At 48.9% G+C, this 21,805-nt stretch overlaps 1 protein-coding gene across 1 annotated transcript in view; it reads right to left on the bottom strand.

Moving 5' to 3' along the window:
- The window catches only part of INPP5D (inositol polyphosphate-5-phosphatase D), a 120,266-nt gene extending 110,227 nt beyond the window's left edge, over positions 1-10,039 (bottom strand). Inside the window, exon 1 of the mRNA XM_075068985.1 lies at positions 9,818-10,039. Within this exon, the coding sequence (XP_074925086.1) occupies positions 9,818-9,972 (155 nt within the window). The 5' untranslated portion in view covers positions 9,973-10,039. The remainder of the gene's footprint in view (positions 1-9,817) is intronic.
- Positions 10,040-21,805: the final 11,766 nt, after the last annotated feature.

Consider the following 21,805-nt stretch of genomic DNA (forward strand, 5'->3'; position numbering starts at 1 on the left):
TGCTATATTCAAGGCGTTGGCATACCATGATTTATGTAGTTGCATTATGATATTTTCTGTTTTATTATCTATCCTTTTCCTAATGGTTCCTAACATTCTGTGAGCTTTTTTGACTGCCATTTCATGTTGAGCAGTTGTTTTCAGAGAAATATCCACGATGATGCCAAGATCTCTTTCCTGAGAGGTAATAGATAATTTAGACCCAATCATTTTATACGTATTGTTGGGATTATGTTTTCCAATGTGCATTACTTTGCACAAGAGTTTCAAATATCTGTTCATTTCCTGAGGACATATTAATTAACAAAATCCTACAGTGCTTAAGCTTGGGGGCGCTTCATCATGTTGTAGATATCAAATCAGAAAGTGATGATGGACTCATCTTCAGAGTGAGTTGTTCAACTCCTCTACTGGCCAGAAAAAACGAAAACAGCACCTAGTTCTGGCTGCCAGAAGTATGGGCATGCCAGAAAGAAATGAAAAGGCAGAAATTCCAGACACTAGGCCAAATTCAGAGTTGCATGAGTAAATCAAAGGGTTGGTCCACACACAAATTTGTACCAAGGTAACTAAATAACTAATTTAAATTGAATTACAATAGGATATTTTTATTCTGAAGTAAGTGTCCATACAGAGACCTGAACTGAAATAACGAGTGTGAACTGAAACCAACAGAGGCCTGATCTACACTACGTATTTAAACCAAATTTAGCAGCATTAAACCGATTTAACCCTGCACCCGTCCACACAACAAGGCCCTTAATATCGATATAAAGCGCTCTTTAAACCGGTTTCTGTACTCCTCCCCGACGAGAGGAGTAGCGCTGACATCGGTATTGCCATGTCGGATTAGGGTTAGTGTGGCCGCAAATCGACGGTATTGGCTTCCGGGCAGTATCCCACAGTGCACCATTGTGATCGCTCTGGAAAGCGATCTGAACTTGGAATGCTCTGGCAGGGTACAGGAAAAGCCCCGCAACTTTTGATATTTCATTTACCTGTTTGCCCAGTGAAGCTCTGTCAGCACTGCGGTGGCCATGGTAGTCCAATCCCCTAAAGAGCTCCGCTGGACCTACGAGAGAAGACTGGGATTTGATCGCTCTGTAACGGGGAGACAAATTGTTTTCTCAGCTCTCGTTCAGAGACGAAATGCAAAGCATTTGAAAATCTTTCCGGCTATGATACGAGTCACAGCACAGTGCTGTTGTGCACTAAGCGTAACGAAAGCCAAGATCAAAGGACACTCATGGCAAGGAGGGAGGGGTAACTGAGGACTCGCTATCCACGTCCCGCCAGTCTCGAAACAGTATTGCTGTCTTGCTGAGGCTCCCATGACCTGTTACGGTCAAACACATTGTCCGGGTGTTCACGGGTAAATCTCGTCATTTACACCCCCATCCCCACGTGAAAGAAAGGGAAATCGTTCTTGACTTTTTTTCGTGTCACCTATGTCTACTGCATGCTGTGTTGCGGAGTGCTTCGGCACTAACAGCAGATTTCTTCTTCTCTCCCTCTCCCTCAGTGCGACAGCTTGCCAGTACAAAAGGACTGTCATAGACGTCCTATCATTCATCGTGGTGCTCCTGGCTGGCCTTCGGTGGGATTGGCTGAGGGCTGGCAGTAAATGGAATGATCCCCGATAATAATTCTGGCGATGTACAGACGCTTCGGTAACGTCCTCATCATAGCAACTGGGGACTGAGCTCCATCAGCCTCCCCTTCATGTCTAGAAACATTCTCGTACTGTCTGGCACTTGCATATAGCACGGGATGCTGCGGCTCCTCTCCCGTACCTTTAACTGTCCTGCCTGACTATATCAAGAGTGGAGTGCTGCCCCTCATTCTATATTCTCACAAACTCAGTGTTTCTTTTCTGCATTCTTATATTCATCACACATCATGGATGGGGACATTGCACGGTGCCAGGGTGGGGTGAGAAGGAAGAAGGTGCGATGTGATTTGCCAAGGGTTCACCCCTAGAATGGCATGACGTATATTTGCGGAATCTGACACGGTAAGCGCGTTGTCTCTGTGTTCTCTGATGCACTGGTTTATACACTTTTGACCATATTATAGCAGAATGACTTTTTTAGATTAAAAGCATAGGAGGGAATGACGGGATCTATTCCATTTTTGTCTTTTGATTCCCGGCAATCCGCGAGCGGCAGCCGGAGCACTCAGAAGCAGTAGAGTAACAGAAAACTGAGTAACTTTGCCAACCTGCAAGGCATGTAATGCTGGCTGTGTGCATGCGTATGCCTCGTCTGAGGCGCATCAGTAACTACAGGTGACAGTGCAAAAGGCAAAACGTGTTCATGGTTGCATCTATTCGTCTGCAGTGGCATCCGGGGAAAAGGCGCGAATGTTGAATCTTGCCGTTGCTTTCAGGAGGGAAGGATACAGTGACGACATTTACCCGAATCACTCCCGTCGAACACTGCTTTTTGGCGACCTATCATTGATTGGGATCTCAAACCAGAATTCCATGAGGCGAGACTGCAGGGGAACTATATCAGTGTAGTACCACAGTGCAACACTTCAGAATCGACGCTAGCCTCGGTACATGGACGCACACCGCCGAATTATTGTGCTTTGTGTGGCCGCATGCGCTCGACTTTATACAATCCGTTTTACAAAACCGGTTTATGTAAAATCAGAATAATCCTGTAGTGTAGACATACCCTTAGTGATTTAGTGCAAGTAGAACAGCCATAAAGCACACTTTCTTCTACCACCTCCCCGGGGGGGTAGTAAATCAAATTAGACTTGCTCTGACTTTGCCCCACTCTGTGGCCTAAACTCATTTGCACCAGACATAGATGAAAACAGAACCGGACTCCTGTCTAAAGGGGGTACTCGGTCTTTGTCCAATGAGGGACACATCAACAAGTTGTCAAGAACTGGAAGACCAACTTGATGGCAAAGCCATGCAGAATATGCAGCCTTCCTCAATGGCTGCTGAATTTTGCTGAGCTCACATAATGCCTGGGGGGGCTGCTCCCAGCACAATGGAGGAATACATGGTTATTTACTTTTCAGTGGTTACAGATGTGATCCAACAGCTCTCAGCACACACCTAGCACTAAGTTAAAACACATTCCACAAACTGGCTCTGTGCCAACCAGGGACACACATTTCAACCCCATTTACCTCCAAAAACTAATCTCAATCCTGTTTTAGCATCCCCAGGGCAAAACAGATAAGGCTTGCAGTCCAGCCCCAGAGGGTCAGGAAAGGTGGTCAGTGGTCAGCATTCCAGAGGAGGAGGGTTGGTTGATGCATACCAATATACTTTTCTCCTTTGTGATTTGGTTTATATGTTTATTTAAACTAGACTTTTCTGAATCATACGAAGAGCGAGCGAAAGATTTCTTAGGGGTTATACAGCCTTGCATTTGGAGTCAGACAGAGCATAAAACCAAGTTACTCACATATTGGGGTGAGATTTTCAATGCTGACCACAGGATTTAGCCACACCTCCCTCTGAACCTGGGTTCTTTTAAGTAAGATGCACAAGAATAGAGCTGGAATGCCCTTCGGAGCCCAGTGCCGCCTCACAACAGGTCTGAGGGCTCATTGTGAAGTGATCTGAGGTGTTCACACACCTACCCACATCTCTTCAGTGCTCCCAGACCCAGCTGGGGCAGTTCTTCAGCTGATGTCAGCTGTCAGAGCTCCTTTAATGTCAATGGTGCAATGACAGTTGACACCAGTTGGGGATCTCCCCCCAGGAGTGAGATTTGGTTTTGTTTTTATCTGTCAATGCAGAACTCTTCCACCACTTCCTCCTGCAACTATGCAAAAAGGGGCTGAGATGAGAACAACACTGCTTATGTAGCTGATGAGAGAAAATTTGTGTGTGTGGAGATTATGAAACTGATAAACAAACCAGCTCAATGACTATCAGGCCATCAAAGCACATTGGGTGCACAATCAGATGGCAGGCACCCACTGTCAGAGGTTGTTGAGACAGGGTGTTACAGTAGTATTAGAAATATTTAACCAGAGGAACATCTACAGGGGAAGCTAACAAAAGGCTATAAAGTGATAAATGAATGGCGTGAGCAAAAGTGGCTCTTCCTGTGGGAATCCTCCTTAGCAATCTCATGACTCAGCCATGCACAAATGTGGAATGCTGTGAATCAAACAGTTCGCTAACAACCTCCATTTATCTGCCTTGTTTTGTCGTTATAACTTCATTGCTCTTAAGCTTTTAACTCTTAAGCAGCATGACGGCTGCACAGTTGGTCCTAGATACTTTCACTTTTCACCTAAAACGATTCTCTTTGAGATGTTTCTTCAGAATGTTTTTGGAAAGCCACAAGCATTTCTGATCTTGGACATATTGATGGCATATGCAGCACCCATCAAAGCAATTTCCTGAGGCTAAATGTGTCCCAACATGCTTCTTCATCTGTCTCCTAGCTCCCTCCTCTGCACCAGCTTCTGAAGGCAAAAGAGGGAAAGGGGAATGGGTACATATTTCCTCTCCTCTTCCAGTGTGGCTAAGGCCTTGCTGCAAATCAGAACTACTTTTCACTGTGTATATTATGGTAGCAACTATAGGACCCAACCACAGTCAGAACCCTGGTCTATTAAGCATTGTACAGATACACAGTGAGATAGGCAACCCCCCTAGGAATTCAGCTGATACCACTGTGAACAGTTCACATGCGGTACCATTGGATACCGGAGAGATATTGGAGGGAATCACAGCTCTGGTCCCCTTCTCTTGGACCATCACTGAGCCGATCATCCACTGGTAACACAGAAAACAAATAACCAGCTCTCATTGAGCACTTTTCATCCAGAGAGCTCTAAGTCACAAAGGAAGTCAGCATCATTATGCCCACGTTACAGATAGGAGAACTGAGGTACTGAGCTAGAAATGACTTGCCCAAGGTCACATAGCAAAGCGCTACTCCTCTACTCAGGAGTAGAAGCCAGGGATTTTGGAAGAAACTTCCAAACTCATGTAGGAGTATTACCTCCCTGGTAACAGGATGCCTCCAAAGCCTGTCTGGAAGGGCATTTGTCTTGGACAATATTTGAGTTCCGTTCAGGAGGTATCCCTTTCACTCGATAGAAGATAAATGCCACAGCTCTATTAATGTCTACAATCCTGCTATCTCAGCTATTCCGATGCCTTTAAAAGGTGAATTCACAGGACACAACCCAATGGACATAATGTTTATGAGAGGTGCAAAATGCTCCAAAACAATCCCTCTCCAACCTTAATTTATTCCATGTTGTGGGCTATTAAGGCCTTATCTGACTCTACAGATATTTACAGAAGTACCCATGGCTGGACTGAAGCAGTGGGAAGTATTTCTATACATGTTTAGTGGAGAGAAGACTCAGCAAAGATCTTCAGTTATTCACAAGGTGGAGGGGACATCTTCCTGCCAAGGACTTTTCAGTATTTAGAACATTTTGCATGACTTAGTCTCCAATAAGAGGCCAAAGGAGGTGGCAGCATGAAATGTCTTTAATTGGAGACATGGCCTGGAAAGAGTGGAATTTTCTTTTGTCAGAAGAATTGAGTCCTCTTCATCCACTGTGTTCTAATTAGTGTCAGCACCAAAATGAGCTTATGTACTGTGACAAAGTTCCTTCTCTACCTTGGTGGGTCCTGCGCTTATTGGCAGATTTGCTCACCTCAGTGATCTTCCCCTCTGGTGGAACCCACAGTCTGGGTCAGCTCCTCCTGTGTCTGATCAGGAGTTGCAAGGTTTGGGGGGAACCCAGGCCCACCTTCTACTCCGGGTTCCAGCCCAGCACCCTGTGGATTGCAGTTGTCTATAGTGCCTCGTGTAACAGCTGCGTGACAGCTACAGCTCCCTGGGCTATTTCCCCATGGCCTCCTCCAAACACCTTCTTTATCCTCACCTTCCTCCTGGTGTCTGATAATGCTTGATTGTCTGATAATTCCTCAATCCTCCAGTAGCACACCCTCTCAGTCTCAGCTCCTTGAGCCTCTTGCTCCCAGCTCCTCACATGCACTTCCTCTCCTCTGGCTCCTTCCCACCTGACTGGCCTTTTAAACCCAGGTGCCCTGATTAACCTGCCTTTGATTGGCTGCAGGTGTTCCAATCAATGTAGCTATCTCCACTGCCTTCTAGAAAGATCTTAATTGGCCCCAGGTGCCTTGATTAACCTGGAGCAACGGCCATTTGGTTACCAGGGTACTAGGGATTTGTTCAGCCTGGGGCTAACATACCTGTTCCTCAGTACTTTACTGTAGCCATCTTGCCTTGCCCCATCACAGTATGTGCCAGTGCCTTCAGGTGTATGAAAGGAAGCCCCTCTCCCCTCAAAACATCTGCTCTTTATCACATCCAATACCCTGGCTTTTTCCAGTTTCATTGCCCAGTAGATGAGGGCAATACTGGTCCGTCCAGGTCTTGGTGCCTTTGTGTTTGGGACAAACTGTCTAAGAGGTGCTAAGTCCTGCAAGGGAGCTTCTTTTTGGGTTGGCCTGGAAGAAATCCTAATCATCACTAAATGGCCTCACAGTGCTACATTTGAAGAGTTCCGACACACAAACTTTCAACTTAGTGATTTTGTAGATATTCATTAGCACTGCTTTCAACTGGTACATGATCCAGAGCCACTGTGTCTGGTCTTTAAAATAGTGATTTTCCTAGAAGGATCTTAAAGGAAAGCCATCTTTTTTTAATAAAGACACACAAGGAAAATACAGTCCCCCCACAAACTTCCCTCCCCGTCTAACTGTTTATGTTTTCCAGCTTCTTGAACAAAAGCACATCAAGACAGACAGTCCCAGTGGAGGGATAATGCTGCTTCAGGCACAGCTTGCTGTTAAACCCTTTTTGAGTTTGTGAACTACGCAATCATTTCCAGTTGAGTTCCTTGAGTGCAAGAGCTCAGCAGTCATTTCTAGTTCATAAACGGGCAAACCAAGTAGTGACATGGAAAGAAGGAGAATCACTCTGGTCCTTGCCTTTCATGGGGCAATCAGGTCATAAGGATCAGACTACAGAACAGAGGATGAAAGTGTCTGGAGGAGGAGCATTCACTGTGTATTTGCTGTTTGTACAATTTGTCTAAGTTCTATTTTGCTGCTGTCGGAGCAATAAAAGAAGAGAAGGCATTATTACTTGCACACATACACACCCTTGATCTGTCGTTATTCAAATCATTATTTTCCTGCAACATCTCTCCAGGAAAATCTATTTGGCTCAGCAGGATAAAAAATTATTCAAGTTTCCATTCTAATTTCAACAGAGCTGCTAGGTGAACACTAGCTCTGGCTGGAGAATGATAGGTCTGCTTGGTGACAACTTTTGAAATGCTGAAGTTTGTTTTCGCTCCATATTAGAACCTTTCAAATGTTTTTGCAAAGCAGAATTGTGTCGAAATGTTTGGTTTTGTATCCAAAAGGTCAGCGTTTTTATTTGGTTCTTTTTTTCGCTTGGCTCAGAAGCCTTCCTGTTGAAAACCTAATCAGAATTGATATGACTCTACAAAACATCTCAGCTTCAACCAATCATCATATTTCGATGAAAACGTATTTAGTTGAAAATGTTCTGAGCTGCTCCAGTAAACATGAGAAGCACTTTACCCTTAACACTGAGACACTGGGATGGTTTGTTGTTGCCACCTGAGCTGGGAGATCTATTCCCAGCGAACAATTTATTCAGCATGTTTAGTCCCTATTCTCTTCGTGAATTATTCATCAGCAAACTTGATTTTATAAATTGTCCTGGTAATCGACACATGGGTCACATGACACATTTTGGCCTATAATTCGCTTATGACCTGTCCACCCACGACCACTGCTTCAAGCATTCTCTCTTCCAAATTCGCTAATCATACTGCATGATTGGTCATTGAAGTCACGTGGCCCAAGATTTTCAAAAATGGGGGCTTACAAGTTAGGATCTTAGTTGTATATTTAGGCACCTAAATAACAAGTGGCCTGAATTTCAAAAGTGCTGAGCACCTATCAGCTCCCAGTGACTTCAGAGGAAGCTGCTGGGTGCTCAGCACTTCTGAAACCGAGCCCACTTATTTAAGTATCTAAATATGGACCGAAGAGCCTGACTTTTGGCCTCCATTTTAGACAACTTTAGTCACCATCTTGTTTCTGTTCCCTGATTCCTTGTCTCTTAAAACTGAACAAAGGGCTTTCAAAGATGGCTGCGCAAACACTTCAGAGGGAAAACTGATGCAAATATTCGCAGCTTCCTAGTGTCTGCAAACAGTATTTTGTTTGTGTATGTGTTTGTTCAAAGCAAATAAAAGGGATCTTGCAAGCGCCCCGAAGAAGCCAATTTGTGCTATTTATTCCAAGTTATAGTTTAGGAACAAGTGACTTTGGCACCAGCTCTAAATTACATGCAGACAACACCCAACCCCAAAGATGTAAATGCTCCTTGTCTGCAGTCACTATTCTCACTCTGCTCCCCATACACAAACACATCTACCAAACACTCCCTCCCCTCCATATGCACACCTCTTCCCTCCGTATGCCACCCTCTCCACACACACGCATGCTTTCCCCACTGTGCACTCTCCTCTCTGCACCACCACCATCCAACATACATGTAATAGGACATGCTAGCCTGCCCCATGCACTCTTTCTGAGACTCACACCCTCTGTCGTGTACTGTACTGTCCTCAGAGGCTGTAGCTCAAAGGCAGACGGTTAGACCACAGCTCAAGCAGCAGCACCTCTTTTTAGAACTGAGACTAATGTACTTTAAAGAGGAAGCAGCAGCAACAAGAAACCTGCTTGTTATTTGATTACTAAGAAAAACATGGTGAGATTTTTTTAAAGTCTGTTCCCAGTGGCTGTGAAATGAAATGATTGTTAGGCCTAGGGTCCCAGCAGACTAATTTGATTTCTCCTAGGCTGACACCAGCTGTGGATGGTTTAGACACAACAAATCCTGCATCTTGACAGGGGGTTATACTAGATGACCCTTGTGGTCCCTTTTAGCCCTATGATTCTGTGGTATGATGGCTCTCTCTGACAAAATTAAGAAAGTCTCAAACTCTTGAATCTGATCTCTCTCTCTCTCCTTCAACGTCTCCTGACACCAGCTGCACTCAATCAAACAAGACCAGAGGCACTGATCTCTCCAATTCAATCCCTAATCTTCATTCCAGGGAAAGGGTCTTTGACTTGGAGTGAAATAGCTGCTAAGAACACTGGGAGATTTCCCGCCCCCCCTGTTTTTACCATTCTTAGAACCCTGCATCCCTCTGTAGGGCCGCATCCCTGTTCAGGCTGAATCAGACAGCCTCCATAAGGACCAGTGCTGGCATGCAAAGCTACCTGCGCATGTAAAGTACACCTGTCAGAGTGAACAAGACATTTACTGACCAACCTGCAGTATCAAACATGCAGTGAGCTGTGAGTAATTCAATGGGAGAGAATGCCTGGTGGGCACCATGCTCAGGTGGGGTTTTTTCCCCACTCCAAAGAGAACAAGACCCAGGTGGGAGGATCATTCAGACAGACCAGAGATAACAGGATGGTTCCCCATCTCCGAATGCATCAATCCACTAGACATTCTTTGGATTTTTGTCTCCTTTTGAATCAGGGGTTTTTGGCCTCCCCTCATTAGTGTGGTTTGTTCCACAACAACTGTCACAAATGTGGTTTCTTTCAATCCACTCTATCACACTCTGAGGCCAGGCCAGGTTAAACCTACCACACTGCACGGTGGGTTACACCTTCCTGGTAGGTTGGGTGGCTGTGTGTCTGTGCTGGGGAGGAGGTAGGGGTAGTCCCTACACAGGGGGGCAGAAGCATTGGAGCCACATGAAAGGTAAGAGCCATACTTACAGAACACAGAGTGCGTACGCCGAGGAGATCGACTCACTGGCCCGCACTAGGAAGCTGCCATCCTTTCCCACTTTGGAGAGCAGGTCCTCAGCCTTGGAGCGAGTGATGTTCCCATGATACCAGCACTGATCCATTGCCAGAGCTGGAGGAAACATTATTGACAATCCAGCTGTCAGTGTTTAGAAGCTGCCAGAGCCGTTCGTTTGTCTCACTAACACTCAGCAGCTGCAGCTCACCAGCTTCCTGTTTCAATGGTACAGAGAGGGAAAGGAAACCAAGCCGAGGACGACTTCCTCAGAAATCAAACAGCTCAGAGTGAGCATGATACGTTCCTCCAGCCTCCGCTCCCCCTCAACACCGTAAGTCAAGCGGTTAACCACCTGTGTCCCCACTACTCAGCATCAGAAAGTCCCAGCCTGGGGCACAGTTCTGCTCCCCCCCTTCAGAGCAACTCCATGGACTTCACTGGAATTTCCTTTGATTTACAGCACTGTAATTGAGAGCTGAGCCAGGCCCTCTCTTTCTCCATCCCCATCCTTCCTCCTCTCTCACTTTCCCTGTCTGTCCAGTGGTTAGAGCCATAGCCTAGAGGTTGGGAGATCAGGGTTCAATTCCCAGTCGCGCCACAGATTTCCTGGGTGACCTTGTGGAAATCACTTAGGCCTGGTCGGCACTTGAAAATTAGATCAACCCAGCTACGTTGCTCAGGACAGGGAAAAATTTCACACCATCAACACTGCAGCTAGGTCAGCCTAACCCCCAGTGTAGATGCGGCTACATCGATGGAAAAATTCCTCTGTCAACCTAGCAACCGCCTCTAGGAGAGGTAGACTGCCTTGACAGAGGAAGTGTCTTCACTACAGCAGCAGAGCAAAAGCCGCTATAGTATAAACCAGGGGTGGGCAAATTATGGCCCACGTGCCCCAGCCAGTTTAATCCAGCCCTCAAGCTCCCGCTGGGGAGTGGGGCCTGGGGTTTGCTCTGCTCCCCTGCTCCAGCCAGGGAGTGGGCTCGGAGGCTGCTCTGCGGGAGTGTGCTGAGGCTCCCAGAAGAAGCAGCAAGTCCGCCCTCTGGCTCCTATGTTTAGGGGCAGCCAGGGGGCTCTGTGCACTGTCCCCACCCCAAGCGCCACCCCCGCAGCTCTCATTGGTTGGGAACTGCAGCTAATGGGCGCTGCAGGGGCAGCGCCTATGGACAGGGCAGTGCACAGCGCCACCTGGCCATACCTCTGCATAGGAGCCAGAGAGAGGACATACCGCTGCTTCTAGGAGCTGCTTGAGGTAAGCATCACTTGCACCTCTGATTCCCTCCCATGCCCCAACCCCTTGCCCCGAGCCCCCTCCTGCACCCTGAAATCCTCATATCTGGCCCCACCCCAGAGTCCGCACCCCTAGCCAGAGCCCTCATCCTCCCATGCCCCAACCCCCTGCCCCAGCCCTGATCCCCCTCCTGCCCTCCAAATCCCTTGGTCACAGCCTGGAGCACCCTCCTGAACCCCCAACCCCTCATCCCCAGCCCCACCCGAGCCCGCACCCCTCAATCAGAGCCCTCACCCCCTCCTGCATCCCAATCCCAGTTTCATGAGCATTCATGGCCCACCATACAATTTCCACACCCAGATGTGGCCCTCGGGACAAAAAGTTTGCCCACTCCTGGTATAGACAGACCTTTAGTCTCTCTGTAACTCAGTTCCCGCTGTGTACAATGGTGATAATAGCCCTGACCGGCCTTACAGGGTGATGGGAGGATAAATACATTGAAGGCTGTGAAGCACTTTGAGATCTACTGATAACAAGTGCTATGTAAGAGCCAGAGATTATTATTTCCCCTCATACCCACCAAGGACCCCCTAGGAGAATACACAAAAACAGGATTATTAGCTTTGGGCTTGCTGTCCCCAGAGTGCTCCTTTCTTACCTGCTGTATTGCTGCTTTAATCTTCAATACAATCTGACCTGAAAATCTAGCTGGGTGTCATATCGGACTTAAAGGAACCTTGTAAACTATGCCCAGCCCGCATGGAAACAAGTCAGTCTTAGAGGCAAACTTTGTCCTGGGCTCTGGTGACAACAACCGCACTTCTGCCTCTGTGACACAGCGTTAGTTGCACTCAAAGGTAAGTCAGACTCCGAATGCTCAAGGTGGGATGGGACGGAAACACTTGGGCAGTCTGCAAAGGGAGAGGAAGGCTGGTGCTTTCACTTCCCCTTTCTTTGTCTATACGTGGCTTCTCTAGGTTCCTGTCCTGGCCCTGTGCTCACTTTGGCATGCTCAGTACTGGTCTCCAAGGCAGTGAACATGACACCAAGGGTGTGTCTGCAGCAAGCAAACCATTGCAGGACACTGACTGTGTGACATGTTTGGTTGTCTGACCTGTACTTAAAACCAGCTGCGTTTGACAGAACCATTCTGGCATATGCACACTTTGGCCCCAACTCAAAGCGGTTGGAGAGCCAGCTTAACTGCCTGCTCTGGATTCTGCTTACATGGGGAGTCCCCATGAGGTGCAGAGGCAGTGTCAGCTCTACCCAACCCCCTTCCAGGGCTGGGGTAAGTGAGGTGGCCGTGCTACAAGGGACATGGTTGGGGAGTCACTGAGCTCCAGAGATCCCCAACTGCCAGAACAGACCCTTAGAACAAGGGCAGCAGAATATAACAGAGCAACCTGGAGTTGCACTGGACTGGTCATTGTTTTGGGGGGAGGAAAATTAAGGTGGCTTGGCCCAGAATCTGGCCCCACGTTCCTGACAGCTGCAGTTGCACCAGTGCATTCAGAGCCTCCGTAGGGTCCAGTACTGCTGTTGAGCTCAGGACTTCTGAGTTATTTCCATACACAAGGCCCTACGTTGTGAGAATGAGGTAGGAGAATAGCTGAACTGGCGTGGCTGCAATGCTTGTGGTTTCCTGTCCATACTGAGGCGTAACTACTGTAGACTGCACTGCTTCAGCAGGTGCCATACGAAAGACCTTGTGGCGGGCACTATCACCAATGTTTGTGAAGCACGTGGGTGGGCTGGGTGTGGCCTCAGGTACTGTACAGCGGTTGTGAGCTCAAGGGGTTCTGGTGAGCTGGCACAGCACTTTTCTGCCTGGCATAAAGTGCCTGGGTGTGAAAAGGGGATGTTACAATCAATTGCACAGTCCTACACATAGCAGCATCCTGCTAGCCACAAGCTGGGTCAGCTTCTCAGGACCTGCCATGACGCGCGCTGCTGAAGCTTCCCTGCATTGCAGTGGTGGCTGATAACTTTTTGATAGGTGAAGCACACACCACAAAGTCTCACGATTTCCAGTATATGTCCTACTCCTGGCTGGGGTATGTCTCTGCTCTGCCCTCCCAGGACTGTAGTCCCCCTGCCGCACCTTGCGTCTGCAGGGATCCAGTGTCACCAGCCCTGCGGCTGTGCAGGGAGCCCTCTGCAGCTCTGCTGTCATGGCACTGCTCCCTCCCTCAGCAGCCGGGAATGTGGGAGCTGTCCCTGGGCAGAAACATTCAGCAGCAGAGTGGCCTCCTGCGGAGCTTGTCCTCCTTGCAGTCCACTGGGCCAGGAGGACTGCAGCCTCCCCCACACCTTGAGCCCTGGTGCCTTGGAGCTCTGTCACTGCTGGAAGGGGAGCCCCCAGCAGCCCTGCTGTTGGAACTGGCCTTAACTGCTGCAATCCTGCCACAGACTCACCAAGCCCACGGTTGCCACATGCTCTCAGAAAGAGACTCCTAGGTCTGGTATGTCACCATGGCAACAAGGCAGCTTCCTGAGGCACTCTTGCCTATACCAGGATTTGAGCCTCAGCCAGAGCCCTACATTTTCTGGCATTGCATTTCACAATGGGGATGGGGAGAGAGTGAGTAGCGTGACATTTACATTAAATCACAAGCACTGCTTGTGAACTTACGTCCCTTATTTAATACGCATGTGCTTAACTTTCCTTAAACATCAGTGTATAGACACAGTAAATGCAGCTTTGGGGAGTTTGCTGCTGAAGTTGCTGGTTGGGCGTGTCCCACTCGCCTAGGCTGACAAGCCACCACTGCTACACGGTAGCTGCAGCAGGAAGTAACAGAGCTCCAAATATCAAGGCAATGGTAAACCACTGCTCAACACAGCCAGAAGATTTCCATACAGTAACTATACGAGCAGCCCCACAGTGAATGGAGCTGGTGAACAAGATTAACCTTGCTGCTGACTTATATTACAGGTTCTGCTGATTTACTGGAAGTTCGTACCAGGTAATAAGAGCCTTTAAATTCTCAGCACCGTGGTGCACTCATGAAAAGGCACGAGCCCAGCAGATTCGGCCACAAGACTAATTAGTCTCTTTAACATTTATCTGTGGCTGAAAATACTGCTGCAGGTACCTCAGCAAGATGTCAGCTTTTGGAAGACTCTGAGCTGCTTCTTCCTTCAGTTGTGCTAATTCCAGCTAGGGATGCCCCAGAGAGGTATAACGTGGGATTCACAGCAGAACCACTTTAACTTCAAATGTCATGATGGAGGAACGGCTAGGCCACATTTCAGTGACTGGCACTGCAAACCAGCACACCAGGTCACAACACCACTCAGTTTGCGGATCCTCTCAAATGTGGGGCTTGGGGCAAACTCCCCCTTCCTCCCCACCGGTGGCCCTGCCTCTCAATTGGCACCCTTGCCAATGGTATGTACCACATATATGGCTGAAGGCGCGACTGTGCCCAGCTGTGCAGAACACCCCAGCTCAGACATGCAGAGAAGCTGGGGTGTGCCACATGCGTTTGAGGTGGTCCTCACAAAAAGATGGCAGGTGGCATCCCGGAGTGATACCATGCAGATTCCACTGCCCCAAAATAGCACTCAGTCCAGTTCTTATGGCATTAAAAGATGAATCCTACTGTACCACCATAAACTGCAGCACGGGCTCTAGTGGCATGTGGAGGACATTGTTTCAAAAGAGGATGCGGCCTAGTTCTCATGCTGCTGGTGGGTGAGTCCTATCACAGGGGGAAAAGACTACAGTGAGATTGCCATGTGGTTAGTGTGTGTGGACCCCCTGGAGTCAGATGCCTGGGTCCCAAAGGATGGAGTGTGAATCATGCTGCCCTACCCAGAGACAGCAGTCTGTTCTCTAGCCTCATTTACCGTAACACCTGCAGCAGCGAACTTTCCCCGTGTGTGTGTTTGTGTTGGAGAAGGGCTGTTCAGGAGATCTGATTAGCTCTTCCATGGGAAGAGGAGATTTTGGAAGTTGTCTTGCCGAGAACTGGCATATATACCATTGGGGGCAGGGGGAAGCACAGTGATCTTGTTGCACCCTACAGTCTCTATGATGGGCAGGGCCGGCTTTAGGAAGGGCAGGGCCCAATTCGAACATTTTCAGCAGGGCCCTGGCAGGGATGACTAAAAAAAAAAGGTATAAAAAAAAGTCTTTCATTTCTTCCATGTATTATTTACTTTCCATAACTATATAAATAATACAATTATATATTATGTACATTGCATCATGTATGCTGTTGATTGCTTATTAATGACCGCCATTTCACATGTGTGGGTCCCTGCCACTCCCTGGGGGTGTGCACATGTGTGGGTCCCAGCTGCTCCCTGCCCCCCTCATTGAAGCAGATGTGCAGGGTTACTGCCCTGGGAACTGCAGGGCAGCAGTGGACATGGGGCTGGTTGGAGGCAGGGCAGGGGCTCACTGGAGGTAGGGTCTAGCTGCAGGCTGGGCAAGGGGTGCAGGGCTGGCTGGAGACAGAGGGCTGTGGGGTGGGCTGGCTTCAGGCAGGGCCGCAGGGGGATGCAGCAGGGGTTGGGAGGGCTGGAGACAGAGGAGTGTGGAACTGGCTGGCTTCAGGCAGGGGAGTGCAGCGGGGTTGGCTGGAGACAGGGCAGAGGGTTTTGGGCTGGGTGTGGGCAGGGTGTGCAGGGGGCTGGCTGGCTTTGGGCAGGGCCACAGGGGTGTGTGGCAGGGGGTGGCTGGAGATAGGGCAGGGGGCGTTGGCAGGGGCTGGCTGTGGGCACAGAGTGCAGAGCTGGCTGCGGGCAGGGCTGGTGTGGGCAGGGCAGGGCAGGGCAGGGCAGCTGGAGCCCCACCCTTTAAATAGCCCCCAAGCCTCCCGCTATCCCAGGGCTCTGGGGGTTATTTAAAGGGCCCAGGGCTCCCCTGCTTGACCCGTCCAGACCTTTTAAATAGCCGTGGGAGACCTGGAGAATACATAGTCGGCCAGAGCCCCGCAGCCCCCATTTAAAGGACGGGGTGGCAGAGACAGCTGGAGCCCTAGCCCTTTAAATAGCCCCCGGAGCCCCCCACTATCCCAGGGCTTTGGGGACTATTTAAAGGGCCCAGGGCTCCAGCCGAGAGAGCGGGGCTGTGGGGCAGCTTGCTGCGGTCCCAGCGGCGCTTTGGTCAGGGGAGCGGGGCCGTGGAAGACCCCAGAACAGACCAGTGTAAGTAAAAAAAATTTAAAAAGGTGCCTGAGGCGCGGGGCCCAATTCCCAGGAATTGGCCTAAAGCCAGCCCTGATGATGGGTATGGAAGGCAACATTAAGGCCACAGGGCCCACCACCAGGACAGATACCTGCACTGTTTTCTTTGTCTACTCACAAGATACTGTGATATCACAATCCCAGCAAAGTGGCATACATGTCTAGATTGGTGCCCATTGTAAAACAAGAGAATAAAAATGGGAAATATGGGCACAAGAATCCAAATCAGAAGCAGCAGCCTGCAAAGTAACCCTTTGGATAACCACAGCAGCAGCCATATTTTATTACGATTTACTTGAGAGAATGACACCACAGTCAAAGAACTGAACACATTGCCGTGCTGGACAATCACATTTGAAGTCTTAGCTGTCTATGGACAAAGCCAAAACATTTTTTCCCCAGTGTGGGGATGTTATTCCACCTGGTCTATCAGAGGTCGTAGGATGCACGTATTACATGAACTGGGTCTTCGGCCATAGAGTTAAGGCCAGAAAGCATCACCAGATCAGCTAGTCTGCCCTCCTGCATATTACATCATCCACCATGCACACACAAAACCCAATGGTCGAACTAGTACAGTGTATACCAGCAGCTGCGATTGTGAACGCACTGGATCAGTGCTCTTTGCATTATGGCTCAAGGCACCCAGCAGTCAGTCATCCCATGAGAACACAAAGTCATAAAGCATGTGTAAGCAGGGGAATGGTCCCGTTATTGTGGGGAACTTTCCTGGCTTTTGTACTACCCCAGTGAAATGGGCTAGTGGAAGGATCTGAGTTTTCGCTCCTACTTCCTTTATCCAGAGGCCTCCCTGCCCTTGAGGGCTCCCCTTGCACTTTCCTGACTGGTAGAGTCCTTGTAACCCCAACAAGGCTGGGCCCAGGATTCCTGGGGGGCTTGACACCCAACTTGCTGTGGTTACCTAGGTCAGGGGCTAGGGTATTCCCACTATGGGGTACTCTTTTTGCACTGGATGCTTTTCTGACGCACTGATTATTACATACAATTTAAAGCAATACAGTTTAACAATTAGTTTAAAGAGGAATAAGGAAAAATGGGAAAGGTTGAAGGAAACACATTACCCTGCTCTGTGGCAGGGAACATTACAAACCGTGTCTTTGGAATGGCAGGGCAGTGCACAGTCTATTTTGTAGGTCCCAGGCCTCCTTCTCAGGCCCTGGCTGTGCTGCAGGGATGCTGTGGGTCGGACACTTGCTCTGGCAATGGCTACACGCTCTCAGACTTTAGGTGGCAGGACCCTTCTTTCCAGTGTTCCCCCTGCCCTGTTAGGGTTACGATCCCTCTCCAAGTTTGGCCCGCCGACCCTCTTGGCTGAAAAAGCAGCAAAGAATCCTGTGGCACCTTATAGACTAACAGACGTTTTGGAGCATGAGCTTTTGTGGGTGAATACCCACTTCGTCAGATGCAAGGCTACCCCTCTGATACTTGACCTCTTGGCTGAGGCGTCTTCCTGCGCTGGGCCCACTGCCCAGAGTCCCCCTCGTTCTCCTCAGCTGCTCACCGCACCAGGCTCTGGACTGCTTCACTCTGCCTCAGCACAGCTGCTGCTGCTGCTGCTGCTCTGCCTCCAGCTCCCTGGGGTGCTTCTCTGGCCCCTCTGGTTCTGGTTGCTGCAGCTCTGCTCCCAGGGCAGGGCAGGTCTGCTCTGCAGGCTGCTTCTGTGACTCTGGTCCCAGCTCTGACCTGCTTCCTGGCCTGCTTCTCTGGCCCCTCTGGTTCTGGTTGCTGCAGCTCTGCTCCCAGGGCAGGGCAGGTCTGCTCTGCAGGCTGCTTCTGTGACTCTGGTCCCAGCTCTGACCTGCTTCCTGGCCTGCTTCTCTGGCCCCTCTGGCTCTAGTTGCTGCAACTCTTCACCCAGGGCAGGTCTGCTCTCTCTGGGCTGTGCTCTGGCTTTGGGGCTGCAGTTCTGCTCCCAGCAGCTTACCTTGGCCCCACTGTCTGACCCAGGCAATTCCAGCTCACATGAAGGATGGGAGGAGGGGACCCACCCTGGCCTCCTGACTCCCTGATTAGCCCAGTCAATCCACCTGACCTGGAGCATTGGCATCTCCCCATTCTTTTAGCGCTGGGAGCTAGCCAACCAAAACATGCCCACTGAATGTTAGTAAGGGGATAACAGTCCCCTTACACGTGGTTTGTCAAAGTCCTCTCAACTGCTCTCAATGGCTACTGCCGAGCATGGACAGATGAGAAGAGCCCAGAAAGGCTCCCACGTATCACGGAACACAAAGCATTTCCTAATGTTATTGACAAGAGAGATTAAACCAAAGGGCAGATTCCAAACCAGAGTACTTTGCTAAAAATAGCCAGAAGCTGGTCAGGCAATAGTAATATGATATTGGCCACAAGGGGGCACTTTGGCCTCTGGCCTAGATTTGAAAACAAAGCTGCCAAGTGACATTCTTTTATCAGCCAGCGAATTGCTTCTCACTTTGTAGCTACTCCAGCGGAGCCTGTTAGTTAGTCTGCAGCTTGGGGAGAGGAGCAGAGTGGGAAATTACACATTTCTTTGAGCTGGCCTTGAGGTTCCATAGTTGCTATCATACTTTGTTCCCCAGGCTGTGGGCCAGACCTGCCTACTGCATGTGTCTTCAGGCAGAACTAGTGGAGTAAGGGAAATTAAGTGAGATCTAGAAGTATTTTTTTTTAAAACTGCCACCCAGATCGCTCACACAAGAATGTTTTTGTGGGACTTCAGCTGCTGCAGGCTCACCATCCCCCTTCCAAAAGCCAGGAACACAATAAGCAAGCAAGAGGGGCACTCAAGCATGCAGAAACTCCAACAGCTAATAGTAGTGTCAACCTGACACAGTCCTACATGGGCCACTGCTCTAAATGACCTGGAAAGGCCCTGCTAGAGCCCCCAAAAGCAAATACTTTACCTCACTAATAAAGCAAATAAATATGTTTCCCTTGGAGCCATTGCGTGAACACGCACACACACCCGGTCTGTTATACTGCAAATACCTTGGACTGCATCTTTCTGCAGAAAGAGAATATTGTCCAGAGAACTGGGTAAAACTTTCATCTCACTCCATACTTCCACCCCAGCCTATACCTCTGCCCTCCCTTCCCTGGTGTTTGCTGTTGATTCATTTCTGGTCACTCCCTCTGTCTCCTGACAACTTTGTACCTCCCTTCACACCATCCCCACATATCTGAAAGAACCTCTTACTCCTTTGAGAGTTAGAGTACATGACCCTTGCAGGTCCCTTGTAACCCTATGACTCACCATAGGCCAGGTTGCTTACTTCAAAAACCACTCCTAAAGATCCATCTACTTCATAAGTCTTTCTGGCAAGAATATGCTCATGCCTGTGTTTGCTTGTATTACACTATGTTCTTGTGAGCCAATTGGGGCAAGGACCCATTATCGGTTTGACACACTCCACCTCTTTTACAGGGCCACGTCCACAGACAGTGCTTTATAATAATGATAATCGTGCTTTCTAGCCACCTGGGTTTGCCAGAGATTATAAAAGCAATCTCCAGCCTCTTTTATTTAGAATTCTCAGGAAACACTACAATTGTGATAGTTTACAGCCCACTCCCTGGTTTAATAGGACATTCATGCACCTCCCCTCCCAACATAGTAAACTTGAAGTTACCATTAGTGGCCATAAATTATTGGGCCTAACCCTGTAGTTCTGGTGCAGGCCAAATTCCCTCTCCCCCGCCTTAAGACTTGGTCTTCTGCCTGCAAGTGACCTACTGGAGCTAGCCTCATGTTTGAAAGGGAAGAGGCTGGACCACGTAAGATGGCAAGAGAGGGAGTGACTAAGGCTTTCTTGGTGGTGAGAAATCCAGCTTCATGGGGCAATGCTAGAGAAATAGCCATCTAGGAGAGGAGGCTGAGATTGGAGGAGCATGAGCAACCAGGTGGTAGATATTATCTAGACTGGAGTAAGTCCATGGAGGGTCTTGAATTCCAGGAGGGCAATCCTGAATTGGATCCAGGAGCGTTGTAAGCAAGAGACGAGAAGTAAATACTTCTGCTCCACTCTGAGGTGATTAGGTCTCAACTGGAGTCTTGTTTCCAGTTCAGGGCACCACATTTCAGGAAAGATATGGACAAATTGGAGAAAGTCCAGAGAAAAGCAAAAAGAATTATTAAAGGTTTAGAAAACATGACCTATCAGGGAAGATTTAAAAAATTGTTTCTGTCTAGTCTGGAGGAGAGAAGACAGAGGAGAGACATGGTAACAGTTTTCAAGTATATAAAAAGTTGTTACAAGGAGGAGGGAGAAAAAATGTTCTTCTTAACGTCTGAGACTAGGACAAGAAGCAATGAGCTTAAATTGCAGCAAGGGTGGTTTAGCTTGGACATTAGGAAAAAAAACTTCCTATCTAACTGTCAGGGTGGTTAAGCAGTGGAATAAATTGCCTAGAGAGCTTGTGGAATCTCCATCGTTGGAGATTTTTATGAGCAATTTAGACAAACACATGTCAGGGATGGTCTAGATAATACTTAGTCCTGCCAAAAGCACAGGGGACTGGACTAGATGACCTCTCGAGATCCCTTTCAGTCCTACGATTCTATGATCCAGAAATGGGTAGGGAAGAGGACAGAGGATGGCATAGCATGATATGAGAAAAAGAGCAATCCGGCCACAGCATCCTGACTCCCAGAAACTGAGAGAGCAAGGAGGTGCATTTTTCAGAACACAAAGTGCTGATGGCCCACAGAAGGATTTCAGCAGAGACAGGGGCATGGGAGAGATAAGGGGCAAAGGTAGTGTGGCAAACTCAGGACAATTAGCTACCAGGAGAGGGGTAGTAATTGGTCCCAGAAGGCTTAGCCCTAGAGGAATAAGATTCAGCTGGGACAGGGGTTAGCAGGGGACTAATCAGGTTCAGCTGGCTCCAATTGCTGGAGACCTTTTTAAAACCTCCCTGGCAGGGAAGCGGGGGGGGCGGGGGGAGGAAGAGAGAAGCAGAGTAGCTGCCAGCTAGTAGGGGCAGCTAAACTCTGAGAATCTCCTTGGAAGGCAGATTGCATCCTCCCCAGAAGGAGAGGAAACTAGAACAAAGGGCTGGCTGAGAAGGGATCAGCCAGACCCTGTGAGATTGGGAAGGGTTTTTTTTTTCCCCCTTTTCTTTTCCTTTTGCCCAAGCCTGTGTCTCCGGGGCTAAAAGGGACTGAGCTAACAAATGGAGAGGCAGCTACTTTGCCACACGTGGTGTCAGAGGTGGGATGCCCTAGTGAGCGAGGCTCTGTGGCAAGCCATCACTGGGCAAGGTAAAAACCACCAAAAAAAAAAAAAAATTTTTTTTTTTTTTTTTAAAATTGAGGATGTTTTGAAGGCGTTGTTGCAGGCCACAGCGGCCCAACAACGAGGCTACCAGAGTGCAGGTGGCTGCCCAGCGGAGTCCGTACGGGTGCAAACAGGAGACCAACAGCTGCTGATGAGCCAGGCAGCCCAAGATCGAGCAACCTGACCTGAGGTAGTAAACCAGTTGAAGGCCCTGACCACGATGACGCACGGGGCCCAGGGAGTCGGCTGCTGTG

The sequence above is a fragment of the Chelonoidis abingdonii genome, chromosome 8, assembly GCF_003597395.2.
Source record: "Chelonoidis abingdonii isolate Lonesome George chromosome 8, CheloAbing_2.0, whole genome shotgun sequence".
NCBI lineage: Eukaryota > Metazoa > Chordata > Testudines > Testudinidae > Chelonoidis > Chelonoidis abingdonii.